This window comes from Camelus ferus, chromosome 20 (assembly GCF_009834535.1).
Source record: "Camelus ferus isolate YT-003-E chromosome 20, BCGSAC_Cfer_1.0, whole genome shotgun sequence".
Classification (NCBI taxonomy): Eukaryota; Metazoa; Chordata; class Mammalia; order Artiodactyla; family Camelidae; genus Camelus; species Camelus ferus.
In genome coordinates, this window is record NC_045715.1 from 21,935,827 (window position 1) to 21,962,161 (window position 26,335).

General features: G+C 44.6%; 3 protein-coding genes across 3 annotated transcripts; 1 reads left to right on the plus strand and 2 right to left on the minus strand.

Annotated features, from left to right (window-relative positions):
* On the minus strand, nt 1–4,803 carry LOC102505437 (HLA class II histocompatibility antigen, DO alpha chain). Its single transcript, XM_006180546.3, has 5 exons — nt 4,676–4,803; nt 3,257–3,505; nt 2,561–2,842; nt 2,336–2,471; nt 1–2,117 (listed from the first exon to the last, which is right to left on the minus strand). Exons 1-5 carry the CDS (start codon nt 4,755–4,757, stop codon nt 2,114–2,116), a joined length of 753 nt encoding a protein of 250 aa, XP_006180608.2. The 5' UTR covers nt 4,758–4,803; the 3' UTR covers nt 1–2,113.
* Nucleotides 4,280–25,660, plus strand: LOC102504915 (HLA class II histocompatibility antigen, DP beta 1 chain). Its single transcript, XM_032462786.1, has 6 exons — nt 4,280–4,532; nt 20,029–20,136; nt 23,034–23,297; nt 24,203–24,484; nt 24,992–25,123; nt 25,485–25,660. Exons 1-6 carry the CDS (start codon nt 4,451–4,453, stop codon nt 25,544–25,546), a joined length of 930 nt encoding a protein of 309 aa, XP_032318677.1. The 5' UTR covers nt 4,280–4,450; the 3' UTR covers nt 25,547–25,660.
* LOC102505185 (HLA class II histocompatibility antigen, DP alpha 1 chain) lies at nt 8,400–18,159 on the minus strand. The gene is made up of 5 exons (XM_014555672.2): nt 18,060–18,159; nt 13,487–13,732; nt 12,823–13,104; nt 12,107–12,253; nt 8,400–9,166 (listed from the first exon to the last, which is right to left on the minus strand). Exons 1-5 carry the CDS (start codon nt 18,157–18,159, stop codon nt 9,105–9,107), a joined length of 837 nt encoding a protein of 278 aa, XP_014411158.1. The 3' UTR covers nt 8,400–9,104.
* Nucleotides 25,661–26,335: the final 675 nt, after the last annotated feature.

Here is a 26,335-nt window from a genome sequence, read left to right on the forward strand (position 1 = left end):
AAGAAAGAACACTTTTAATGACTTTATTAAACCTTAGGACAGAGATCAAAGAAACACCTTTCCAAGGATGCATCTAGTTAAGTTTTAAGTAAAAGATCAGCAGAGATCAAGGCATGCTGGGGACAGAGCTACCTCGTGGTGTCTTCTGACAGCCTCTTCTCTTTCTGAGGACGACCCGACTCCTCACCTCAGAGGAGCCAGGCTTGTTCTGTGGGATCTTGGTCCCCTGGTCACAGTACAATGGACTGGGATGGCCACCTGCCCCACCTGCCCCAAGTCTGGACAGCCATTTGTTTTTCCAATAATTATAAATTGTGACTAGGGGACACAGGCTCTGTGGGTGGCTAGAGCTGAGATGACATCCAAACACAAGTACTCTAGAGCTGACATGTTAGCTGAAATGGACAGTCAGTCCACAGAGAGAACAGGACTAACCTGCAGAAGAGTCTGGAGAGCAGAGACCACACGGCCCAGAGACAGCAAGTGCGGCTGCTCTAGGTTCTGCTGGCTCTTCAGTTCTGCAGTCCGTTCCCTGCGAGGACTGGCTAAAACCCACCCTTGGGTTCTGGGTACCACTCCCGTGTCTTTATTGTAAATATCCTCTCCTTTTGTCTATAATCATTGTAATCGGGTTTCTGTTCCTGGCAACAAAAACCTTGACTAGGACAATCCTCTCCCACTTCCATCGGAGTCCTCTTCTGGCCAATAGTTGGCCCCATCTTATTCTCTCTTGGGAAGTCCACGAAGTCCCCATAATCTCTTGATTTTTTCTCTTGAAATAGTCATAATTCAAAGCCCTATCTTGTCCCTTTTGACCTGTATCTTGCTCAACCTTTATGCCCAAAAGACCCATGTTCTCCAGAAAGCCTTCCTGGACCTCTTCAGACTTCAGGGATGCCCTCTTCCAATGACCTCCAATAGCACCAGACTACATCAGTGGGCCCCAGTTACCAGACCACAGCCTGGGTCTGGGGTGGCTGTAACAGCATCATCGGAGTGGGTTAAAAATGGCAGACTCACCACTCACCCTTCTGCAAAGATTCTAATTCAGTAAATCTGAGTGAAGCCCATACTTTCTAAAAGGCTCCCCCATGATTCTTAGTGCATTCTGATTTGAAAACCACTCATCTGTACCACTTTATTTGATACTTGACATAAACTACTTTGTTTGGTTACTTATCTGTTTGTGTGTTTAAAATTTTGTTCACAGTAACTAAAACCTTCCAGGCTACATATTTAGAGAACATTCAGGTGGATGGCTCTTAGACCCCGTCCCCCTCCTTGTACCAGACTTGCTGATCTATTCTGTTACCCTCCTGACCCTCCTGATAGGATGGACCCCAGGCAGAGGATGTAGCCATCTTACCCCAGCTTTCGGCCTCTCTTTGTCATGCATGGGACTCTAGGGAATGTAGAAAAAGGAGATGACATCATAGATCATGGCTGGTTACCAATGGCCTCTTCATTACAGAGTAAATCAAGAGTGGAATTTCCATGAACATTTCCTCTCCCGGTGTCCTGCAGAACTGTCATGGGTTGCGGGAAGTTACAGTGAATGGGATACTCTGCACCGCTTTCCAGGCAAATCTGAATTCAGGATGCAAATTTCATGAAGTCCATGTGAAATGGGCCATTCACAAGTAACACACAAGGGGCCCGAAAATGATGAGTCAAATGGAGCAAGACATAGCTGGACTGGCCCGAGAATGACTGCCAACCCCTAGTACCAAGTGGTTATGCTCACTGGTTGTCACCGGAAATCCAGTCTTCCAGATCCTAGCATCCTCTATACCCTGAGACAACTGGCCAAGACCTGGTAAAACGGATACGGTGCAAACACTGTTAAAAATTTTACTGCTACTACAGGGCTTTGGGTAGATCAGGAAAGTGTGTGTGTGTTGGAGTTGGGAAGGGGAGCTAGTTTGTGCCCCGCAAGTCCTGCCATGAGTACTGGGGCTAAAAAATAGGAAACCTGCAGGACAGAGGTTAATCCCAAAGTCAGCACAGGGGGATGCACTTGGTCGACGCAGTACTGAGCACTCAAGGGCTGTCAGAAACTTGCCAGGAAGCTGAAGACGGGGGTCCTCCAAACCCGTTTCTCTCAGAAGGGTCATTACCTAAAGTAGCAAAAATCATATGACCAAGTTTTTCAAGGTCAGAATTCCAGGATGCCATCTCTGTCTACCTCCCCAAAACCTGACCCCTTCACCTTACCTCTGCTCTTCCATTCCCTGCCCACCCCTTGTCCCCAACCCTATTTCTCCACACAGAATCCTCCACCCTCATCCTGCACAGTCATCTACTTTCCTCCCCCAGACTCTTGAGGCCTCTGCACCTGGGGGCTCTGGACAAGCGTGAGCCTGTGATGATGAGGACGATGCCCACCAGGAAGCCCACCAGGCCAAGGGCCAGGCCGAGGGCACAGACCAGCATCCCTGTGGTGTCTGGCAGCGGGGTAGGCATCTGGGGCTCTGGGAGAGAAAGGAAGAGTCAGAGGGGACAGCAAAGGGATTCGCAAGTGAAGGACATGCAGGTCTGGGCTGGGGAGGGGGCTCCATACCCCAGTGCTTAAAGAGCGGCTTTTCCAGGCCCCAGTGCTCCACCCTGCAGTCGTAGAAGTCGTCTCCCGAGGGCACAAAGGTCAGGTAGTGGAACTTGCGAAACAAATGGTCAGGCTGGGCATAGAAGCTGGTCTGGGCCACGCCCTCAGTGACCGTCTGACCATTGCGCAGCCAGGTGATATTGATCACAGGGGGGAAGATGTTGTCCACGATGCAGATGAGGACGTTGGGCTGGCCCAGCTCCACTCGCGACTTGGGGAGTATGGTCACTCTTGGAGGCACTAGGAGGAACAAGGTCCTGAATCCCAAGGCTGATCCCTGCAGGGCTGGGATCAAGGGATGCTCCCTCCTATTTAGCCTCCTCCGGGCAGGGGATGCTCTGTGATGCTCACTGCTGGGGCAGGAACCAGGAGGACAGAGGGAGAGGAGACTGAGGAGGGCAGTGGGGGCACCTGTATCTGACAGGTCCCCGAGGGGGGGTCCAGGTAGAGGCAGGGGGCCATTCCTCAAGGGGAAGAGGCTGCTGAAGGAATCTGGGAGAATCTAGAACCTCCTGGGGAAGAAAGGGGCTGAGCACAACAGTCACAGAGTCTAAGAGTGGTGCCTCATGGCCAATAGAGGCCTGGGAGGTGGGGAAGAGGCTGCCCTGGGCCTCCCCTACTCCTGGGGCAGGGAGCAGAGGAAGGGCCCAGTACCATTGGTGGCTCTGGTGCGGTTGGAACGCTCCACCAAGACATCCAGATGGGCTTTGATCATGGCGATGCTGGCCAGCCCGCTCTGCGGGTCAAAGTAGGCGAAGTTGCCAAATTCAGGCAGACGCCACACAGCCTCCGTCTTCTTCAGGTCCACAGAGAATAGCTGTTCCCCATCGAAATCGTAAGTGAACTGACCCGAGGCATCATAGGACTGGTAGAACGCTGGTCCATAGGAGCCCATGTGGTCAGCTGTATTGGGTGAGTTCAGGGTCAGGGAGAGGAAAGAAAATGCATCAATCTCATGACATGTGATGTGTCTCTGAGCTGTGCCCCATCCTGGGTTCTGTGCGGAGGCAGAGACCTGTTCTGACGCTGAGTAGAAGGATTGCTGGGGCGTGGAAAGGAGAGGCTGGAGGGAAACGGGCCCACCACACTGGCCAGCACAGAGACATGGGCGCAGGCTGGCAGACTGGGTTGGGAAGAGGAGAGGCTGCTTAAAGTCATGCTTGGGATGCGCAGAGTTAAATCCTAGCTATGATCATCTGCTCCAGCTGTGCTGTCAGATCCTGTGTGTGAAATGAGGTGTGGAGGGGTAGGACGAGGAGAAGAAAATAAAGATGGCTAGGAGCAAAGTGGAGCTTTGGGCACAGAGATGCGGTGGAGGTGGGTGTGAGGGAAAACAGGTGATGGCCGGCAGGTGTAAAAATTAAGGTTTGTGACACAGAGACTAAAGGGATAGAAAAAATCAGCCCCAGGTCTTGCAGAGAGCAATGGAAGAAGAGTCAGAAGTTCAAGTTTCATGTTCCAACTCTTCTGTCTCAGAGCATTATGATTAAATGTCTTTTCCCCTAACAGAGGCTCAGTTTTCTAGAAATTAAAGGTTACGTGTTCATTGATAAGATTCCTTTATAATTCTATGCAATTATTTGTTCAATAGTCTTTGATGGCCTGCCGTGTGCCCGGCACACTACCAGGCCCCGAGGACACACAGACAAGCCAGCTGTGGACCCCTCATCCAAGGAGCTCACGTCTGGAGCAGGAGAAAGACAGATAAACATCCACCTATCAACACGGGGAGGAAGATGGCCATGGAACCGGACTTGAATGGACATGCTCCAAGTCAGGAAGTGGTAGAGAAATCGGGGTGCTGGGCGGCAGTACAATGGAGGTTTGGGTCTCAGAAGGGAGGGACGAATGAGGAGGTACCTGAACCTGACGCTGCCGTGGCTGGACTGCGCTGCATCTGTGTTTTGGGTCCAGCACAGACACAATCAAGGTGAGGGGGCTGGGGGATCTCTTGGTAAAGGAAGTTGCCCATAAACCAGAAGAGAGGAACAGTTCGTGCTCTGTGCTGCCTCGGCTGGCACGTAACCCAACACCCTCAGGCTCCGCTCCTCACCCAGCACCCTCAGCACTCACCCTTGATGGCCCCAGCTGCCTGGGGCCTCAGGAGGGTCATCAAGGTGTGGAGTCCCAGGACCAGCCCCCCACTGAGGACCATTGCCCTCTGTCTTGGTCGGTGTAGGGGTAAAGGAAGAAGGCAGAAGTAAAGAGGAAGAAAACAGATCCTAGGATGGGGGAGACCCCTGCTGTATTCAGCCAATCAGAGAAATTCTCTGAGTTAGGGTAGCTGTTGCTGAGTAGAGAAGCAGAGTAAAGAGCCTGAGTGAGAAGATGGAAGCATCTGCCGGGTCTACATGCAACATGGAGGCTTGGTCCACAGGAAAGTCAAAAGGGATGGGAAGGGCTTAGATCAACTGTTACTACCTCCTCCAAGAAGGGACCCTCTGAAGGGAGAGATGGAACTATCAGAGCCCTGCGCAGCTGGGCTCAAACAAATCCTCTATCTTGATCCGTGGTGTAGAGGATCCTACTCCCCTTTAAGTTTCTGTGGACAAATTTGGAGTTAAAAAATAAAAACAATTTGACCAAGAAACTTTAAAGGGAAATACTGGATACAGTGTAGGAAAAAAATCCTTTATTTTTGTTTTTTAATTTTTTAAATTGAACTACAGTCACTTTTAATGTGTCAAGTTCTGGTGTACAGCACAGTGTCCTAGTCATGCAAATACATATATATGTTCACTTTCCTATTATTTTTCATTAAAGGTTATTACAAGATATTGAATATAGTTCCCTGAGCTATACAGAATAAATTTTTTTTAATCTAGGGAAAAAAATCCTTTAAACCTTTAAATCACAAAATATATAGGGATTTTTTTAATGTATACAGTTTTTTTGTTAACTTCTAATCTAATTGCATTATAATCCAAGAATCTTATCACTATGATGCATCTTATAAATTTATTGAGGGGGGAGGGTATAGCTCAGTGGTAAAGTATGTGCTTAGCATGTCTGAGGCTCTAGGTTCAATCCCCAGTGCCTCCATTAAAAAAAAGAAAAAGAGGAAGAAACAAAGAAACTTACTGAGACTTGCTTTATGGCTTGGAATATGGCCAGTATTTTTTAGTGTTTCTCAAGTGCTCTAATTGGATGCAGAATTTTATATATGTTATCAGATCAAAAGTGTTAATTTTGTTGTTCTATCATACCTTTATTTTTGGATTGACCTAGAAAAAAAAATAGTGTATTTAAATATCCAACTGTAGCTGTAGATTTTTGTATTTGTTTCCATTTTTTAAAGCGTTTTTGCCCTCTTTATGTTCAGACTATTAGGTGCTTACTTCTGGAAGTATCATAGTCTCAGTGAATTGAGCTTTTTCCCAATTTGTACTGACAGTCTTTCTGTCTTCAAGTCTGTTCTGTCTGACATGAGCATACTACACAGCTTTCTTTTTGTTCGTATTCATTTGATGTCTTTTTATATCCTTTTATTCTTTCTGACTCTTTCTCTGCACTAATGCTTTAGATGTAGCTTTTGTAAGTATCAGAAGGATAGATTTTGGTTTCGATTCAGACTGACAGTCTGTCTTCTAGTTGGTGGTTCAATCCACATATTAGTCAAAGTGGAGCAAACTTGCTTCTGCAACAAACACCGAAACTTCTGTGGTTTAAAAAACAGGTTTATTTTTTCTATTCATGTGCAGTTCAAAGAAGGTTAGACACTCTTTGCAGCTCTTCTCAAAAACTGCCTCGTGAATCCAGGCTGGCTTCATCTTGCATCTCCACTATTATAAAGAACTTTGCTTCCAGCTTTGCAGACAGGAGGGAGCCTCCGGAAGGAACACCTGTTCTTATGGCTTTAGACTGGAAACCACATGCCATTTCTACTCATATTCCATTGGCAAGAATTAAACCATGACCCTGCCTAGGTGCAAAGGGGCTGGAAATACGTAGTTAGGCTGTGTATTCAGAAAAATGTAATGGTTTGGTGAAAGCATGGCACTGTCTTTGCCCCATCTCAGAGCTATATTTATTGTGATTATTGATGCATTTATTGGACTTGTTTCTAACATCTTATTTATTTCAATAGTTCTGGGGTTTTTTCCTTTTTTACTCTCCATCATCTTTTTTTAGAAAAAAATTGTTGCCTATACCTTTCCCTCTAATCAGATAAGAACCTTAGCATGCTTTCAAATACATTCAAATACTTCTCCTTAACCAACCTTACTTCCCACACCTTTTTAGCACCTCCTGAAAATTTTTCTTATTGGAATACTTCCTCCAAAAGTGTTTCAAATGTGATTATTTCTGCGGCAAACCTTCTGAAGATCTGTATGCTAGAGAACATTTTTATTATACCATCACTTTGTAATAACATTTAGCTAATGTGTGAAATTCTAAGTTTGAAGTTTTTTTTCTCTTTAATATTTTAAATAATATCATCCCAATGTCTTTTTGCATCCAGTGTTGACATTAGGAAATCTGATGTCAGTCTTTCCAAAATCTTTTAGAATTTTCTCATTGTCTGATATTTTAAAATTTCATTATATTTTATCTAAAATAGGTTTTTCCTTATCTTACTGTAGGACATAATGGATCCTCTTTATCTTTTAATTCTGAGAATTCATCTCTTTTATTTCTGTAACTCTTTTCTCCTATTTTTGTCTTTATGGCACTCATATGGCACTTCTCCACCTCTTTTGACTCTTCTCTATTTTCAATTTCTTTTTCTTAAATTGAAGTATAGTTGATTTATAATGTTATGTTAGTTTTTGGTGTACAGCATAGTGATTCAGTTATACATATATATTCTTTTTCATTATGGGTTATTACAAGCTATTAAATATAGTACCCTGGACTATACACTAGGCCCTTGTTGTTTATCAATTTTATATATAATAGTTTGAATCTGCTAATCCCAAACACCTCATTTATCCCTCTCCCCCTTTTCCCCTTTGGTAACCATCGTTTGTTTTCTGTGTCTGTGAGTCTGTTTCTGTTTTCTATTTTCAGTTTCTTTATCCTTCCATCTTTTATTCTAGGAGGGTTCTTCAGTCTAGCTTACTAATGTGTTTTTAGCTGTATCTCTCCCACTATTTATTTCCATTAATGTGGTTTTTATTTTGACTGTTATATTTTTTTACACCTAGAACTTCTATACAGTTTTCCTTATAGTCCCTAGTGTTTTTTTCAATAATAGCTTTTTTGTAAATGAATTCTTCATGTTCCTTTTAAGTGGCTAGTCTATATTTACTTACACTTCTTACTTTAAGTACATATATGGGCCTGTTTGTTGTTTTTCTTTGGAGTTGGTGGTACTCCCTAAAGAGAGGGAGTTATTATCTTGGTTTGTGAATCAGGGTGGGGCCAGAGGGGAAACGAGAAACAGGAAATGGCTCCTCCTCCAGCTGCCCCTTATACACAATGTAATAGTATGACTTCGAGGTTCCTGTATCAAATCCTCATAGCACCTCTTAATTTTTAGTTCCAGTTCACCACCAAGACCATATGTAATAGAATGGTGAAACAGTTTATGTTAACATTCCCCAAACTGAGACAGACACTCATCCGTGTCCCCATACTTTGCTCTGCACCCTGTGAGAGAGATATGACCTTAATCCACAATTGGGATTCAACCAATTAAACCAGCTAACACACTGGGGTCTCCCAAGGTGGTTTCAGATGCCCCTGAAAGAAGCTGGGAGGAATAAAGTAAAGCCTGGCAGGGTGGGGCAGGGACATCAGTGGACTAGTGGATACAGTACAATATGATGTGCTATAAAGGAAGACACTGAGTCACTAAGGGCTTAACGACTTTACTATGGGGAAATCCTGCAAAACAGTAGGTCTACTGGAAGAGGAGTCTTGTCTGCTACTTAGAAAAGGAGAAGAGCCCTGGAGGTTTAGAAGTGGTGAGAATTCTGGGTGAAATAAAAGGGGGGTCAAGCTGGGTAAGCAGCAGCATGAAGACGATGTGAGGGCTCATTCCGAGGAAATCAGCCCCATGGTGAACAGCAACCATCCTTGTTCCCACGGCCCCGTGCTATCGGCTAGAGAAGGACCCAGGGCAGAGCGAACGTTCCCTAGACTTACCTCCTGGCAGAACACAAACTGCAGCATCTGCACCCACATCACAGGCCCAGGATATGTGCTCCCAGGGACTTAAAAATATGGAGAGTGGGGAAAGGCTCTCGCGTTGCCAAGACAGCACCAGGGATGTCTAGCTCTGACACACAGGTATCTGTTGGTCTCTGGGATTTCTCAGGAAGGATGCTGTTTAGGGAGAAGTCCCAGAGGAGACCGAGGCTTGTAGACCATTCAGTGTGGGGCCACCTTGTCACCATACTTCAAATTGGATATATATTAAGTGCTTTCTGTGCCAGGCCCTTTGCAAGGTGCTAAGTGCGACTAGACTCATAGACAGGCAGGAATTGGCGGGGGGTGGGTCTCTGTGGACATTAATCACTGGTGCTGAGGAGCACAGAGATTCAAAGAGACTGGAGCTTTAAAGCAGATCTGACGCTGGGGACTCCCCTCTGTCCTCTTCCGTCGAGGAAAGGTTGTCACCTGCAGTAGGACAGACATAGTGTGGTTAGGACTCCCAGTTTAGAATTACATCCTTTCTCCCTCTACAACTGAGCCCTTCAGTTTCTTGTCTCACAAGCCCCTAAGAAGAAGGTGGTCTTTCCAGTAGATGTTGCCCCTGGATGAGAATCAGTGAGCCGTCAAGAGGTACCTAAGGAGATGTCATTTCACTCTCTCCAACATGTCACAGACTGCATGTTCTGAAACACCAGAGAGGCCCAACAAGGAGGCGATGGAAGTTGAAGGAAGTGGAAGTTGGGCACAGTGTATGAAGCTGCTCTTTAAACGGCCCCCAAAACCATTTAATACCAGGCCCAGGGGATACTTATCTTAGGTAACAGCCAATGAACCTCCATCACTATTAACTATTTCCTCCCTCCTGAAATTTCTGCTCCCTTGACTTATGTGATGAAATATTTTTCTAATTCTCCTGCCTCTCTGCTTCTTCAAAGTCTCTTTAAGCACCTCTCTATTGTATAGTAAGAGTAAGAGAGGCAGTGCTGATGTAACATCCCCTGAGATCTAGTTTTTGCTCATGCTATACGCCCAGTGTGAGTCAGCGGGGTAGCCCCGCTGATCAGAGTTACTCAGGGAGCCAGACAGACCTTCATCTTGACATGTGCTCCCCTAATCTCCCAGCTGGGGGAAGGGAACCTGGTGAATGATACACTGACTCTTAATAAGCCCTCCTGGAAACTTAACATTTATTAAGCCATGAAGGAAGCCTTAATGTGTTCAAATTAATATAATCTAGGCTTTGTTCTTTGGCCATAATGCAATTGAATTCTAAATCAATTAAAAGGGATAAATAAATGAATTCCATATACCTTAAACATGCAATTAATAACCATGGGAATGAAAATATAAATGATGGAGGACTTAGTACTCCATGAAAACTTGTATATCAAAAGTAGTGCCTAAAAGGACACATCTAGGTTTAAAATAAATTTATTAGGAAAAGGAAGCCTGAAAGAAAATGAACTAATAATTTCCAGTAAGAGAATGGCAAATTAGAAAAACTGCAAAAGCAAAAAAAAGAAGAAAAAAAAAGAGAGTATATAAATAATAAAGACAGGGGAAGAATTCAATGAAATAGAAAACAAAAAATAAGTAAGATAAACAAATCAAATTTTGATTTAATAAGAAGTTTAAAGAAGCTGATAGACCTCTGGCAAGACTTTTAAGGAAAATAGAGGAGATTCAGAATGAAAAGGGGGAAATAATTATATACGCAGATATTTTAAAATGAAAAAACATGTTATAATCAACTCTATGCCAATAAGTCTGAAATTTTAGAAAAGATGGATAAATTTCTAGAAAGATATGAAGGTCGAAACTACATGAAGAAAGGGAAAACTGAAGTAGAGAAACGAACATCAATATTGAATTCAGAACCAAAGAACAACTTTCCAAAGGCTGCTGTCTGATAACATTGTAGCTGGGTGATTCCAACCACATTTCAAAAACAAATTGTTCCTCTCTTATGTAGAGCATAGAAAGTAGAAAGGAGCAAAAGCTTTCCAGATCATTTTGTAAGGCTGGTGCATCTTTTTTCCAGAGACAACTAAGGACATGTCACCGAACCCAGAAGTGTGTTACAAATATAATACATTTTGATCAAATAAGATTTATCCTAGTAGAGTGTAAGTGCCTGACGATTAGCTTTCTGGATTGTGATGCAAGTGCCTGACGTTAAGCTTTTGATTGCTAAGACATTCACTTCAAAGCATCCATCTCAAAAACAATTGCTGTTTACACAACCACAGAAAGAGCCCGGCCTTCAGAAGGCCCTGGGGGACCTAAGTAACTGATCACTTGATTGACCTTGCTTTTCCCTTCTCATGCTTTAATTCCTGCTCTATTGTTTTAAATTCACCAATAAAGAATGAATCTGTGAAACCCTAGGCACCCCACCCACAGAACCCCAGGCTCCCCGCCTCTCCCTCTAGGACTTGTCAGTAATATATCTTGCTTTTTTTTTTTTTTTTCAAAGTTCTCTGATGTTTGTTGCTGTGGTGCCTCTTGCAATCATAATAACCACCAGAAGGGCCATTCCAGCCAGAATATTAGCTCTGGTTGGAGAAATGTCTCTGGGGGGTCCCCACAACTCATGCCTAAGTGAGTGCTCGGGGCGGGGGGGGGGGGCATTCCTAGCCCATAGCATCACTGTCGATAGGCTGAGACCAACACAAAACACCTAGGAATGAAATGACTGTTCAATATCAGAAAATCCATAACATGACCCCCAAACCAATAAACCAAAAAATAAAATTTATATTAATTTCAGGTGAATTTAACTCAGAAATGCAAAAACTGAATTTGATCAATTTCACCACATGGTAAAGATTATAAGCCAAAAATCTATAGCAAATATATTAGATGTATTCCCTTTGGGATTATGCAAAATGTAGGATGTCCTTTATTATTTCAAATGTTTAACTAGTGTTGGAGACATCACTATGAGAAAAGAGGAAAAGCAAGGCTGTGAAGATGGTCCAGGAGAGACACAATGGCTGCACAGGCTATACCTGATGTACCGGATAAGACTGCAGCGTCTGGAGCCCCAGTGCCTGGGCTCAAATCCAGACTCTACACATTTTAAGCCATGTGATCTTGGACAGATTCCTTCATCTCTCCTTGTGTCTGTTTCTCCCTAGGGGGAAATAATAGTACCAACCTCCAAACGTAAATAAGCGAATACATACAAAGCATGTAGACTAGTGCATGGTACATAGCGAGCAGCTCAGCTGATGTTACTGACCACTGTATTTGTTACTGTTTTCATCTAGTTCAGTGGCTCTAAAATATAAAGTGCTCAAAGAACCCCTGTGGAAGTGTTTCTCCTTCCCATCCACCACCCATAACATGCTACCCCCACTTCTCCACCATGTCCCTAATAGCCCCACCCCTGGGATGACTCACAGGGGCCCCTGCAACTGGGGACGCTCTCAGATAACCTGGTCTTCAGGACAATGGTGCCGGTGATGATGCCCACCAGGCCCACCGCCAAGCCCAGGGTGCAGACCGCGGTCTCCATTGTCTCAGGCACCTGGATGGGCTCCTGGGCCTCTGGGGAACAAAAGAAGATGGAATCAGGAAGGGCAGAGAATGTGGGGATGTGAAGGCTTAGAACCCACGAAGTGGTGAAGTTTGAATAAAGTGACGATAAAATATGGGATTAAGGAAGCAGGTGTTGAGGGATGGCTCCTGGAAATAAAGGTGGTGTCAGGACGGTGATGGCAAAGGTAGGGGTGGGAGGCATCCACATTAAAAAGAATAAAATTTTGCCATTTGTAGCAACATGGGTGGACTTGGAGGGCATTAGGCCAAGTGAAAAAAGTCAGACAGAGAAAGACAAATACTGTATGATATCACTTATATGTGGAATCTAAAAAATACAACAAACTAATGAATATAACAAAAAAGAAGCAGACCCACAGACACAGAGAACAAACTGGTGTTTACCAGTGGGAAGCAGGGAGGGGTCATATAGGGGTGGGGGAGTGGGAAGTACGAACTGCTGGGTGTACTGTACAACACGGGGAAGAGAGCCACTATTTCGTAATAACTGTAAGTGAAAAGTAACCTTTAAAAATTGTATAAAATAAAAAGAATTTTAACAGTGGGGGCGTCCATACCCCAGTGCTTGAGGAGCGGCTGGTCCAGCCCCCAGTGCTCCACCCTGCAGTCATTGACGTCCTCGACGGTGGGAAGGAAGGTCAGATAGTGGAACTGGTGGAATCTGAATTCTGTGCTGGGCAGGAAGATGGTCTCAGCCACACCCTCAGTGACCGCCTGCCCATTGCGCAGCCACGTGACGTTGAGCACCGGCGGGAAGAACTTGTCCACATGGCAGATGAGGGTGTTGGGCTGGCCCAGCTCCACAGGCTCCTTGGGAAACACGGTCACCTCAGGGGGCTCTGAGAGGGAATGCAACCTGGTGAGTCTACTGCCTTTGGCTGAATTGCAAAGGACCCTCCACCCCAGGCCTTATATTCTCCAGATTAGGGCCTTCCTCTCTCAGGCCCACCTTTCCCCTCAATCCCAACCAAGGGCTCCCAGTTCAGAGTCGCAGCTTCTCATGCCCCTGACCTGGCCTCCCTCAGCCCAATCTTTATCTTGAATAAGAAGAAAATGCCTCTTCTGATGACCTAAGTACCCAACTTGTGGATCAAATACTACTTAGTTATGGGGAGGGCATAACTCATGAGTGCGTATTGGGGTCCCCCATTCTCTGTGTGTAGAGGGGCTCTCCCGTCCCTGCAGTTGGACTGTAGAGGAGTGGACAAGAGTGAGCAGTACCGGATGTGGCCCTGGTGTGGTTGGAACGTTGGATCATGGTGTTCAAGTTCTTCCTTGCCATGACGATGTCAGCAATGCCCCTCTGAGCATCATAGTCAAAGGCATGAATAAACTCTGGCAGGTGCCAGACAGTTTCCTTCTTATCCAGGTCCACGTAGAACTGCTCATCTTCATCAAATTCAAACATGTACTCCCCAGAAGGTTTGTGTGTCTGGACAAACTCGGCGTACGTTGACACATGGTCCACTGCATGAAGAGAAAGAAAGGAGGCTGGAGAATGGGTGAACGTATAGGGCAGTGAACAGAATACAGGAAGCAGGTAGGTAAAGGGAAGGTTATTAGGATCACGAAGGAATAACACAGAAAATGAGAAATTCAAAATGAAAGTAAGGAGAAGAAAGAAATCGGAGGAAACAAGGAGAGAAATGACTTATTGGGAATTCATACCAAGGGAGGAAGGGGGTAGGAAGGGATAAATTGGGAATTCAAGATTTGCAGATACTACTGTATATAAAATAGATAAACAACAAGTTTATACTGCATAGTACAGGGAACCATATTCAATATCTTGCAGTAACCTACAATGAAACAGAGTATGAAAACGAATATATTTATGTAAATGTATGACTGAAATGTTATGCTGTACACCAGAAATTGACACAACATTGTAAACTGACTATACTCCAATGTGGAAAAAAAAAAAAAAGAATATGAAAAGGAAAAAAATTCAGGGGTTTCCCTTGTCCCTGAAGAGTTAAGCATCCATCACTCCAGTATGATGATAGTAATGTTGAGCACAATAATAAGAATATTTATTGAGGACTTGCTATGTGCATAATTTATTCATTGAATCTTCACACCCCCAGGGAAAGCTTTATTTTGCGTGTTCAGTAACTGACCACAGAGATGAGATAACTGTCCCAAGGTAACACAACTCCTTGTAGAAGCAATATTGACTTGTCCTCCCCCTCTCCAGTCCCACAGGATTTCAGAATCCTTACAGGACCAGACATCACATTAGTGATAAAGCTACAGAGCAGGGTGGGGAAGAGGAGAGAGTAAAGTAAAAATGTTTCAGAGTAGAAAATGTTTTAAATAGTGAAAGAAATAAAACATCTTTGTTCTTTTCATAGACTTCAAGTTACTTTCTTAGCTCCAGGATAAAAATGGTTGGCTATGTAATTTTGTCCACAGAACTTTCATCTTAGGCATAACAAATGTAAAAGTGTCATCGTCATTCATATGTTCACAAATTTTCTTGCTGAATTTATGTTTTAAAGTGTGGTTTCTGTTGGAAATCAAAGTTGCTGCATTTAAAACACCCATGGGATAGTATCTTAATTTTAACTGGTGTGTAAGAAGCAGCAAAAGGTTGACAACAAAGAAAAGTCTATTGGCATTACAGGGAAACAATAGAAATGAGAGAGTTTGGGGTGGAGAAAGGCAGAGGTACTAAGGTGAAACGACACTGCAGGGTTCATTGGTCTAACTCTCTAATTAAAGATTTGCCCTGGAAGCTCCTGACACGTGGAGAATCAGTCCTCTCCTTCAATGCTTCTGGTGACAGAATCCATTGACACACATGAGTACTTGCAGATTTCCATTGATTTTAGTGGTCAGAGAATCACTCACCCACAAAAAGAAAAAAGAGAAAAAAGAAAGAACAAGCTGGGCTCCACAGATGTAGTTTGTTCACCTTGGGAGAATTCATTTTCATCATTTTCACAAATTCTTTTTTTTTTCATTATACAACCATGCATATTTTATGGTTAACAAAATATGCAATATATGCCTATAAATATTCTTCTGGGGTTTTCCAAGCATCTTATTCATGATAGTTACCATTTGGGTGATTATGGTGCTGTCTAAAATTAAGCACAATAATCAAAATATCCCTTATGTATTCACATAATGGTGTATAAGTTAATGGATTTTCCAACTTCTGCCTCCTTGATTCTGTACACTGGATTCTTCCTCTATATTCTTCTATCCAAATTCAAACCATCACCTAAAACACACTGCAAATGTTTCTTCCTTCAAGCTCAGGGCAATCCTACCTACATTGAATTCCTATGCTTAATCACTATTTATTTAATAAATGGATAAATTACCTCATATTCACAAATTCTTAAAGATAAAGATCTGGGCATTTTTAAGTAAATTACACTCTTACACATGTTACTTTTCATTCTGCCAAAAAAAACACGTATTATAAACCTTTAATCTTCAAGCACTAAAGATATAACTCAGAAGATGAGGGTTTTGGTTTCAAGCTGCTTGGACTCCAAAGAATGAGAAAGACGAAGAAAAGATCACTGCTGAGTTATCACAAGGTATACACAAGATCCTACAAGGGAGCCAAAGGGGATATTAAAATCAAAATGAGTGGGGAGGGTATAGCTCAGTGGTAGAGTATGTGCTTAGCAAGCACAAGGTCCTGGGCTCAATCCTCAGTAGCTCTATTTAAAAATAAATAAGTGTTTAAAATAAATAAACCCAATTACCTACCCCCACAAAAAAGTTTTAAAAAATAAAATCAAAATGAGATTTAAGTAAGGTTTCCCAAAGATGAGATTTACCTGACGTTAGCAAAGCAGAGGAAGGGGGAAATGGCATTTTTAGCCAGAGAAGTAGGCTCAGGCGGAGAGAGACATGAAAATGCGTGGAGAACTGCATGTCCTTCGGTATGGCTGGAGCTAAGAGGGGAATGTGGAGGGGGCTGTATTGTGCTCTGCCTCGTGTGCTAATTGGAGGTATTTGAATGGTATCCCACAGCCCATGGGAATTCTTGGAAGAACTTGAGAGTAACATGATCATATCCGTACTGGAAGGTGGCAACAGCAGGGAAGAGGGATTGGAGGAGGCTGGTTTGAAAGCAAGACCAGGAGGCTCTTGGGCAATCAGGTGAGAAGGGATGAGGGTGCAGATGAGGCAGTAACGCGGAGGGCAAGGAGACAAGCGGGTGTGTTTGAATGGCAGTAAAGAGATGCGAGCACAGGTATCAGTGGGTAGAAGTAAGGACATGAAGGAATCCAGAACGAGCAGGCAATGTGGAGAACTGTGGCATCAGTGACTGAGAAGGTAGAGAAGGATAAAGAAGTGATTGAGAGAAAATAAAATGTGCTGCTGTTAGAAACATGCTGGGGTTAAATTTCTGGGAGACAAAGTGTAGTTGATATGAGGGCGGTTGAAATAAGTAAATGGGTCTCAAGTTAGACGGTCCAGTAACATGGACCAGGAATCCTCGTGGCAAGTGAACTTAAAAGTTTGGATTAGATAACTCAAGAAAAGTGTATAAAGTCATAATAGCAGGGTCTGAATGTGTAGTCCTGCATCCTGGCAAACATGGACATTTAAGAAGAGGCTGAAAAGCAAGACATGGAAACAACCTAAATGTCCATCAATAGATGACTAGATAAAGAAGTTATGGTGTATTTATACAATGGAATGTAAAAAAGAATTAAATAATGCCATCTGCAGCAACATGGATGGACCTGGAGATCATCATTCTAAATAAAGTAAGCCAGAAAGAGAAAGAAAAATACCATATTATATCACTTATATGTGGAATCTAAAAAAAAAAAAAAAGACAAAAATGAACTAATTTACAAAACAGAAACAGACTAACAGACATAGAAAACAAACTTATGGTTATCAGGGGAGAAAGGGGTTCAGAGGGGATAAATTCGGAGTTTGAGATTTGCAGATACTAATTACTACATATAAAATAGATAAACAAGTTTCTACTGTATAGCACAAGGAACCATATTAAATATCTTGTAGCAGCCTACAATGAGAAAGAATATGTATGTATATGTATGACTGAAACTTTATGCTGTACACCAGAAATTGACACAACATTGTCAACTGACTATACTTCAATAAAAAACTTAAAATTAAATAAAATAAAAAGAGACTGAAAAGGAGAAGACTAAAGAATAGGAAGAAAACAAGGAGGAAGTATGCTTCTAAGACAAGGAATAAGAAGGAAATTTCAGGAAGGAGGAAGCAGTCACATCACAAACATCACTAATAACACAAGTAAGACACACATGGAGAGGTGATGGTGGGTTTGGGTTGTCTGGAGACCATTAGCGGCCCCACTGAGAGCAGCATCAGAGATGGGGAAACAAAGGGGAGAATGCAGTTGGTTGAGGACTGAGTGAACCAGGAAAAAGTCAAAAACAAACATCGCAGACTCCCATTTCAAAAAGTCTACCTCTGAAATGTAAGAGAGACAGAGAATCTTGGGAAGAGGAGGTACCAGGGCTCTTCACTCATCAGTGATGTGACGGGGGATCATGAGACATTTATTAACCTCTTTGCATCTCAGTCTTTCCAGTTCTAAAACGGAAGCCTTCCTGAAAAGTCTGTTGTGAAAACGAAGAGGAGATTTGGCACTTGCAGGTGTTTATCAATAAACAGCAGCTACTATGTTGTGGAGTGAAAGGAAGAAGATGACCTCACAAAAGAGGGAAAAGAATAGAGAAGAGAAACGGGACAGAAAACAGCACCTGTGGGTTGTAAAACGTGCTGCGGTCACCCCCCCACCCCCCGCCCCCTGAGCACTCACCCTGGAAGGCGCCAGCTCCGTGGGGACTGAGCAGGGCAGCCAGGGTGAGGGCTTGAAGGATCATGACTCTGGTCTGGCTCCCTGTGTCTTCAAGGTGCATCTGCAGTGACAGACAGTGAGGAGAAAATGAGGCAAGGCAAGGAGGAGCTCTGATTCCAGGACTTATTTCTCTACCCCTGTGGAGGGAGAAGTGGGTGGAGATGAAACAGCTTGATGGGGCTCAGCCAACCAGAAAACGTCAGAAGGGGCATCTCTGTGGCTGGAAAAGAAAACGCTAGAACAGTGTTAGGACCAACACAGCCCAGAAAGCCCCAGCCTACGCGGGACTGGGGACAGGAGGAGGAAACTAAAACGGAGATACCATAATCGCCTTCCTCTTAGTGGTGTTGTTTGGAAATAGGTAATTGAAGTTGATTCTTGAGTACTTTTTATTTGTAATAACTTATGTGAATGGACATTTTCAAAATTTCATGTTGATTCTTAGTTTCATATAGGAATTCGTTTGACTGTTATCAAATGATATTATATTTACCATTTTACACCTTTGATCATTTTAGAGGAATCCTTTGGTGTTTCCAGACATACACACAGAAGGCAAACAATATTTAATTGTTCACTTCTAATTATTACTCTTTTTATTTCTTCTTCATAGAAGAATGTGGTGATATAAGGCACTTTTATTTAAATCTTATTCTTAAGAACAATTTCTCTAGTCATTTCATATGAAATCTAGTGGTAGATTTTTTATATGTTCTGTTTTATTACAGAGGGGTTTGGAACCATAGTAAACAGGTGTGGGACTATAGTAAGTTTTTCTAGTATTTAATATTGCCATGATAGAATTTGTATTATTGTATTATTGAAATAGTGTGTTGTGTTGAGTAAAGAGTTTTTTGTGTTCTGAACTAATCTTTCATTAGAATAATTAACATTCTTTGATTCCTGACTGTGTGTAAGGCTCTGTTTGAAGAGATGCAGGTGCTAAGGATTATCGCAATTCGATTTCCAAATAAACGGCAGGGTCTCCATGATAGTCTCCATTTTACATGAAAGGAATTTGAGTCATAAGAGGTTTAAAAAAAAAAATCCAGGAAGTAGCAGAAAGGGGACTTCACAGCCAGGAAATTTCACTCTTGACCTGTGTCTGACCACTTTACTATAATGCATCCTGTCTCTAATAGAAAATCTAAGTTAAATAATAATGTACGATTTTATTCAATTCATCAATGATTTAAGTACTTCAAAAACTCTCTGATCTTTACATTTCTAAGGCATTTTATATGTACGTTCTCATTTCACCCCTCCCAGAGTTACTGAGAAGACAGGTGCTACCACCCCCATTTCCAAAGTAAAGAAACTGTGGCCCATAAAGGCAAGTAATTTGCCCAAAGTTGTGCACTTACTTCCATGCCTTATTTGGTATTAAAGCCCAGAGACCCTTGTTCCACATCCTTTATAACCGGACCTCTGTGAGGGGAAGGTGAACATCTGACCCCTTACGTGATGGCTGGTACAGCCTCCAGGACCAATTCAGAGTCCTGGGTGGACACTCTAATCCCCTGAGATCTTTAACATACTGCCTAGGACTTGCTCTTCCCCAGACCGCATCCCTGCAAGGGGGATTAGCACTCACCACTGAGCGGGAATGACATTCCTGCAATCTGCTCCAGGGCAAGGAGAACAGAAGGAAAAAAACAAAAACAAAACCAAAAAGACCCTCATGATTCATCCAGTTCCTCAGAGGCCCCTCCCTTTATTCTGCTTTCAATGAATCTTATACCTTGAAGTAGCATGTGCCTGAGAGCAAGCTTCTGCCTGGAAAGTGACAATTCCTACTTATTGGTTCCTTTTTTGGAATCTGGCCACACCCAGGGGATGTAGGAGGTGTCAGGCTCACCATCTCTCATGTTTTAAGAGTGAGGCCCATTGAGTGAGAGCTGCTCTGACTCTGATTCCTGTCCTTTCCCAGGCTGCGGGATGGCAGTCTTTTGGGTCACTGGGGCCCCTGGGATGGCAGCTCTGATGAAGTCCCTGGCGATGCTGAGCTTCCCTTTGGCTCAGGGCAGAGACACCCCAGGTAAGTGCAGAGCTGCTGCTCTTGGAGGGTCTGGCTCTGGGGAATGATCCTGGGGGCTTTCCCCATGTGGGCTCCCTCCGTGGGAAAGGCTTTGGGGCTCGGACATTCATCCAAGGGCCAGGATTCCCATTAGAGAGAGAAAGAGATCAGGGTTTGTGTCTGCTGGACACAGTGGTACCTGGTGGTCTGAAATGACTTTGGAGGGACAAGATTCTCACAGAGGGGTCCTCAAGATAACATTTCAGCATCAAAAGATAGGAAAGGGGAACTGTGTTTAGTTTGCATTGTCCAGGATCCCAGATACAGGACCAGTGCTCCAGGTGGGGGCCCCTTTCACAGAACCAAACGGGAACCCTGTCCCAGGAACAGCGATGGCCGGCGGGGAGAGGAGGGTAATGAGGACCAGCTGTGGGGAAAGCCAGCAGGGTAACTATTGCAGCTGACTGTCCCCCACATCAGGAACCAGATCAGAGCACATCAGGGTAGGTTCTGAGAGGAAGTGAGAAACAGAAAATGGCCCCTCCTAGCTCCAGCTCCCCACCAAGACCATGTGTGCTGGAATGGTGAAGTCGTTTATGTTAAAATTCCCCAACCTTTCTCTCCCCATCCATAAAACCAGCCCTACTCCTTCCTGAGAATCAGTTTCTCTCAGGCTCCTTCCCCAATTTCTGGGGGTAACAGCAATGAAGACTCTCAAATTCATCTACTCAAACACCATCCCCTTGTCCTCATTTCTCAGACAGAAGGAAGGGGAAATTTTTCTGGCATTTATACTCAGGTGAACACAGAACTGGACAAGGGCGGCTCAGCTGTGGAGCCCGTGTCCACAGATGAGAGAAGAAATGGAGATGCTTGGGTCTTGGAGGGCTGGAAGGGGCTGTGGGCTCAGGAAATAGCTGGTGAGATGAGATGATGTCCAACAGGAGGTGAGAGGGGAGTAGTGCAGGATGGGCACAGGAGAAGCTGTTCTGGGCAGCAGGCAGATGCTGATAGGAAGACACTGGAAATTGAAGCTTGGGGCTCCCTTGCAGTGAATAGTGAGCAGAGTGGTGGGTGGCAGTGGGAGGAGTAGGGTGAGGTGGAGAGATCATTGGATTCAGGTTAGTAAGAGGCCTGAGATGGAGTCCCCTCACCCTGTGAGAGAGACACCTGGGGGAAGGAGAGGGTGGGCCCAGAGCTCCCTGCACAGTTTCAAAGCCGAGGGACTCATTACTGAGTGAAATCTGACATCCAGGGAACTTGGATCTGATGGGCCGGAAAGATTCCTCCATTTCCTTTTTGCGCCTCCAACTCTTTCAGCAGAAATGGAAAGGGATGAAAGAGGAAAACCTGGCTTAACAGGCCCTGGGCGAAGCTGGAACTATCGAGAAGGCCTTCGTGACTACTGGGTCATAAAGAAAACTGTGTAGAAAGGGAACATCCAACTCATGGATGCAACAGATTTGTAGCTCTAGTGGCCTCTTTAAAACTCCATTGTTGGGGGAGGGTGTAGCTCAGGGGGAGGGTGTAGCTCAGTGGTAGAGCACATGCTCAGCATGCAGGAGGTCCTGGGTTCAGTCCCTAGTACCTCCATTTAAAAATTATTTTTTAATTTTAAATCCATCGTTCATGACATTCACCATCCCAAAATTTATTTATTTATTTATTTTTAATTTTGCTTTTTATTGAAGTGTAGTTGACTTACAACATTAGTTTCAGGTGTACAGCAAAGCGATTCAGTTATTCTTATACATACATATCTATAGAAACCATACCGGCTTAAACCCTGGGACTCCACCCATCACATTACCTGGGTAGCGGCAGAAGCCTGGGGTTTAAACTTGTATTTACTCCATTTCTTCTGTCTCCCTTTCCCAAGAGAAAGAAAAGGTGGGAAGAAACAATCAGCATTAAGTTAATAAAAGCTTCTTTTCAAGCATGTAAGGCCATGCCCCAAGGGCAGTTCCTGTGAGCCATTCTGAACCAACCAGGGCTCTGTCCTTTGTGTTTCTTTCAGCTCAACATTAATCTAATCACCAGTCACTTTACTGAGGACCTTCCTAATGCACAGATCAGACGAAACCACTCGCTGGCTAATAAATCTGCTCCCTGTCAGGAAACTCCCCGAACTCCTCTGCCTGGCGCAGACAGCAGACGGCACTGCCGGCCTGTCCTGTCTCCCACCACCTCACTCACTTTCCCTTTCCCTGCTGCTCCCTCTGGTGAGATTCTGCTCCTCCTTATAACCCCAGATGAAACATCAGCTCCTCTGAACCCTCATCTCTCCCTCGGCCTCCAATTCTCAGCAAATTTAAGGTGCTCTTCACATGTCCCCACAATCCCGCTGCCACACCCCTGTGAACCCACCTGTCACTGCGCCCATACTGCGTCCACCTGCTTGTCTCCCACTTAGACCTTAAGGTTCCCTGAGGCCATGCTCTTCATGATTTATACTGGAAAGGACCTCAGAGATTATTTAGTTAAAGCCCCCGTTTACTGGATAAGAAAACTTCGGACCAGGGAGGTTCTATGATGTATCCAAGGTCACCAGGATACATTTACATCAACAGTAGTGACTAACACTGTATTGATTTGTTGACTCATTGAGAGAGAACTGCAGAGGCTGGAGGTGAGGCGAAGAGAGGGGAGAGAGAAGAGACTGAGAACGTGGTGAACACAGAGTTTTCATTTTGGCTGTGCTCTGGGTCAGCGCTCCCGGGACAGGCAGAGTGACCCCCCTGAGTTCTCTAACCGGACACTCTTCGAGAACAAGGATGGAGACTCGAGAGGAAAGAGGCAAAAGACAGGAAGTGCATGGCCTTGGATGCAGCCACTCAATGTCACAGGGAAAGTGGGCAGAGCGTCTCATGGGTGTTGGAGTCTCTCCCAGCCCTGCCCTGGACTCTCACTCTCCACAGAGCTGTACGTGTACCAGAGGAGGAGTGACTGCTATGAGTTCAACGGGACACACCGCTACCTGGAGCGATACATTTACAACAGAGAGGTGTACGTCCAATTCGACAGTGCCGTGGGGGTGTTTGTGGCTGTGACGGAGCTGGGGCGCCAAACTGCCAAGAACTGGAACATCCAGAGGGAGTTCCTGGAACTGAGACAGAGCGCGGTGGACACGGTGTGCAGACACAACTATGAGTTGGACAAGGGTTTCACCCTGAAGCGCACAGGTGAGAGGGCTGGTGGAGGAGAGAAGACCCTGGAGGGGGTGGGCTCAGGCCGCAGAGGAGGGGAGCCATCTCCATCTCATCTCAGGTCCCAGTTTGAAATCAAAAGTCTTCATGGTGAGCAGGGGACCAGAGTGGCATGGGAAAGAGCCAGACTCCCTGTTATTCAAACACGAAATTGCTAAGAACATTGAGTTTGCGGATCTTCCTCCAAAATTTATTTTATTTTTTGGTAGATGAGACCAAGAGATATATATATTAAATGAAGAATGAATCAAGCTACTTCATGTCTTCTCTCGTTTTTAAAATATCAGACTGATAGATCAAAAGAATGCTGTTGGCAGGGGAGAGTACAGCTCAGTGGTAGAGTGCGTGCATGGAATGCATGAGGTCTTGGGTTCAATCCCCAGGACTTCCATAAAAATAAATAAACAACAAACAAACAAACAAACCTAACTACCCACCTCCCCAAAAAAAGTTTTTTAAAAAAAGAACGGTATTGGCTGCATGAATTCTAATTCCAAGATCACAGCCGGCAGGGTTACACAGCCTTTTGAACCAAATGGAAAATGTAACTTTAGTTGCTTTACAACAGGTTTACCATTTCTGTTCAAAGATATTAGTTACCAGCTTACACGTTTCTGGCCAAAGTGCTACAGCGTGTCAACTTTGACCCACTCCTGTTCTTCTCTGCTCTTTTCCTCGTTGTGTCTGATAAGGTCTTTCTTGGAACGTTTGAACACTTTATTCTGTGTTTCCCTTTCTGTTCCCCAAATTCTGCCTCCAAGTAGCTTAAGGTGGATGAGATATTTATTTCTAACATCGAGAGGTCAGTTTGGCAAGACAATCGCTAACTGCTGCTTTAGCTGTCTCCGTTGTCACTACCAGATTCTTCTCTGCACTTCTAGTCCCACCTAAAGTGAACGTCTCCCCCTCCAAGAAGGAGGCCCTGCAGCCCCACAGCCTGCTTATCTGCCACGTGACAGATTTCTATCCAGGCCACATTCAAGTCCGCTGGTTCCTGAATGGACAGGAGGAAACAGCTGGGGTTGTGGCCACCAACCCGATCCATAATGGAGACTGGACCTTCCAGCTCCTCGTGATGCTGGAAATGAGCCCTCAGCAGGGAGACGTCTACACCTGCCACGTGGAGCACCCCAGCCTGGACAGACCTGTCACCGTGGAGTGGAGTGAGTTACTCTCTGATGACCCTCTAGACTCCAGGCTTGGGGGTCCACTCACTACACATTGGGGCCATACCACCACGTGTTTTTCCTCATCAGCCCTCTAACTGTGGTCTGGGCTCAGAGCAATGGAGATCTGGTGATTTCAGCATGTGTTTATCCCTGCCCTGGGGAATCCTTAAGGATCTCTCCTTCTTAGAAAACCTCAGAAAGGTAACCACCTTTATGACTGGCCCTCAGACATGGGAACCAGCCTCTCCCCTCTGTCCCCGTTCAGTCCCTTACATTGGGACCTGATGGGCTGACATTGCCTCCTGTGGAAGTCACTGCTCTGGGATCCAGAACTTTGGGGGTGATTTCCACATTTACTCCTTCCCCAGTGTGGCTTCAGGCTGGGCCTTATCCTCTCCCTTTTCCCTCCACAGCATAGTAGATGGGGCTCTGGGTGTCAGGTAGGGCCCAGGGGTTGCGGCAGGTGGAGGTGAGGCTGACCCTGGCATCTGTTCTTCTCAGAGGTGCAGTCGGATTCCGCCCAAAGCAAGATGCTGACCGGAGTCGGGGGCTTTGTGCTGGGGCTCATCGCCCTCGTAATGAGCTTCATTCTCCACTTTCAAAGATGGCGAGGCAGGAAACTTCTGGAAAGTGGTTGGTATTGCCTTTCTACTGTCTCATTCTATTCTCCAGTGATGACATTGGAAAAGAAAAGCAAAACGACAGAGCAAAAGAGGTCACTGAAATCAAATTCTGAAAATGCAAAGACAGCCCTGTAGGGAGGAAGCTGCCTAGATGAGCTCTTGGTCCAGTAAGACACCTGAGCCAGCTGATGACCCCATTCTGAAGAGTGGCTTTTTTAAGGCTGGGGCAGGCTGACATCTACAAATGGGCCCTTGCTTTAATTCCCAGTGACACGGAGAATGGGGTGCAAACATTTGTATAATTTTCTAAAATGTTGCCTTCCTTTACTTTTTAATGACTGAATTTGTCTTCCCTGTCACTTTCATTTCAGGACAACAAGGACCTCAACCAACAGGTGGTATTTCTACTCCCTTCTTCCTTCTTGGGATGTAGTTCATTTCACCGCACCATGGGTTTGGGAGCATTTAACGAATATGCTGTGTTCAGGAGATAACACAGGAAGTGCCCTGAGGGTGAGGAGAAACTCTCAGAGGCTGTCCCATTTTTTCAAGTTGAACCAAACTGCCCCCAGTTCTTGGTCCCATCTTCATCTCTGGGTGGGTATAAGCAGTGAGTACTACTTTGCCCCATTGCTGAAGGAAATTCCAGAAATTCTCTTCCATTTTTCATCAAGCCAACACTCAGACTGTCTCTATAATTTTTTTTCCAACTCCTGGGATTCTCGAGGGAAAAGAAATATAGCCTCTTTTTAATTTCTTCTTCTTCACAGGACTCCTGAACTGATATCAAACACCACATGTTGACTGGGAAAAAGTATTTCTGATATTTCCATTGTCCAGCAATGTCCCACCTCCAAAAAGGACATCACTACTGAATTGTGCCCCTGACACTTGCTTCTGAGTCTCTGCCTTTTACAATGAGCTGTTTTGTTTTGTTTTGTTTTTAATGGAGGTACCGAGGATTGAACCTAGGACCTCGTGCATGTGCTCTACCACTGATCTATACCCTCCCCCAGCTGAGTCTCTGCCTTTTAATTCAGCATACTTCCTCTTTCTCAAGTTCTCTGGACTATAGTGTGCCCTTTCCTGAGGCACATACATAAACCACCTAAATCCAATATTATTGTCTCCCTTTCCTACAGAGAGGAAGGAGATGGTCATGTGACTATGTTTATGCTTGAAGGGTTGGATGACCACTGGGTCCAGTGAACAGCCTGGGGAT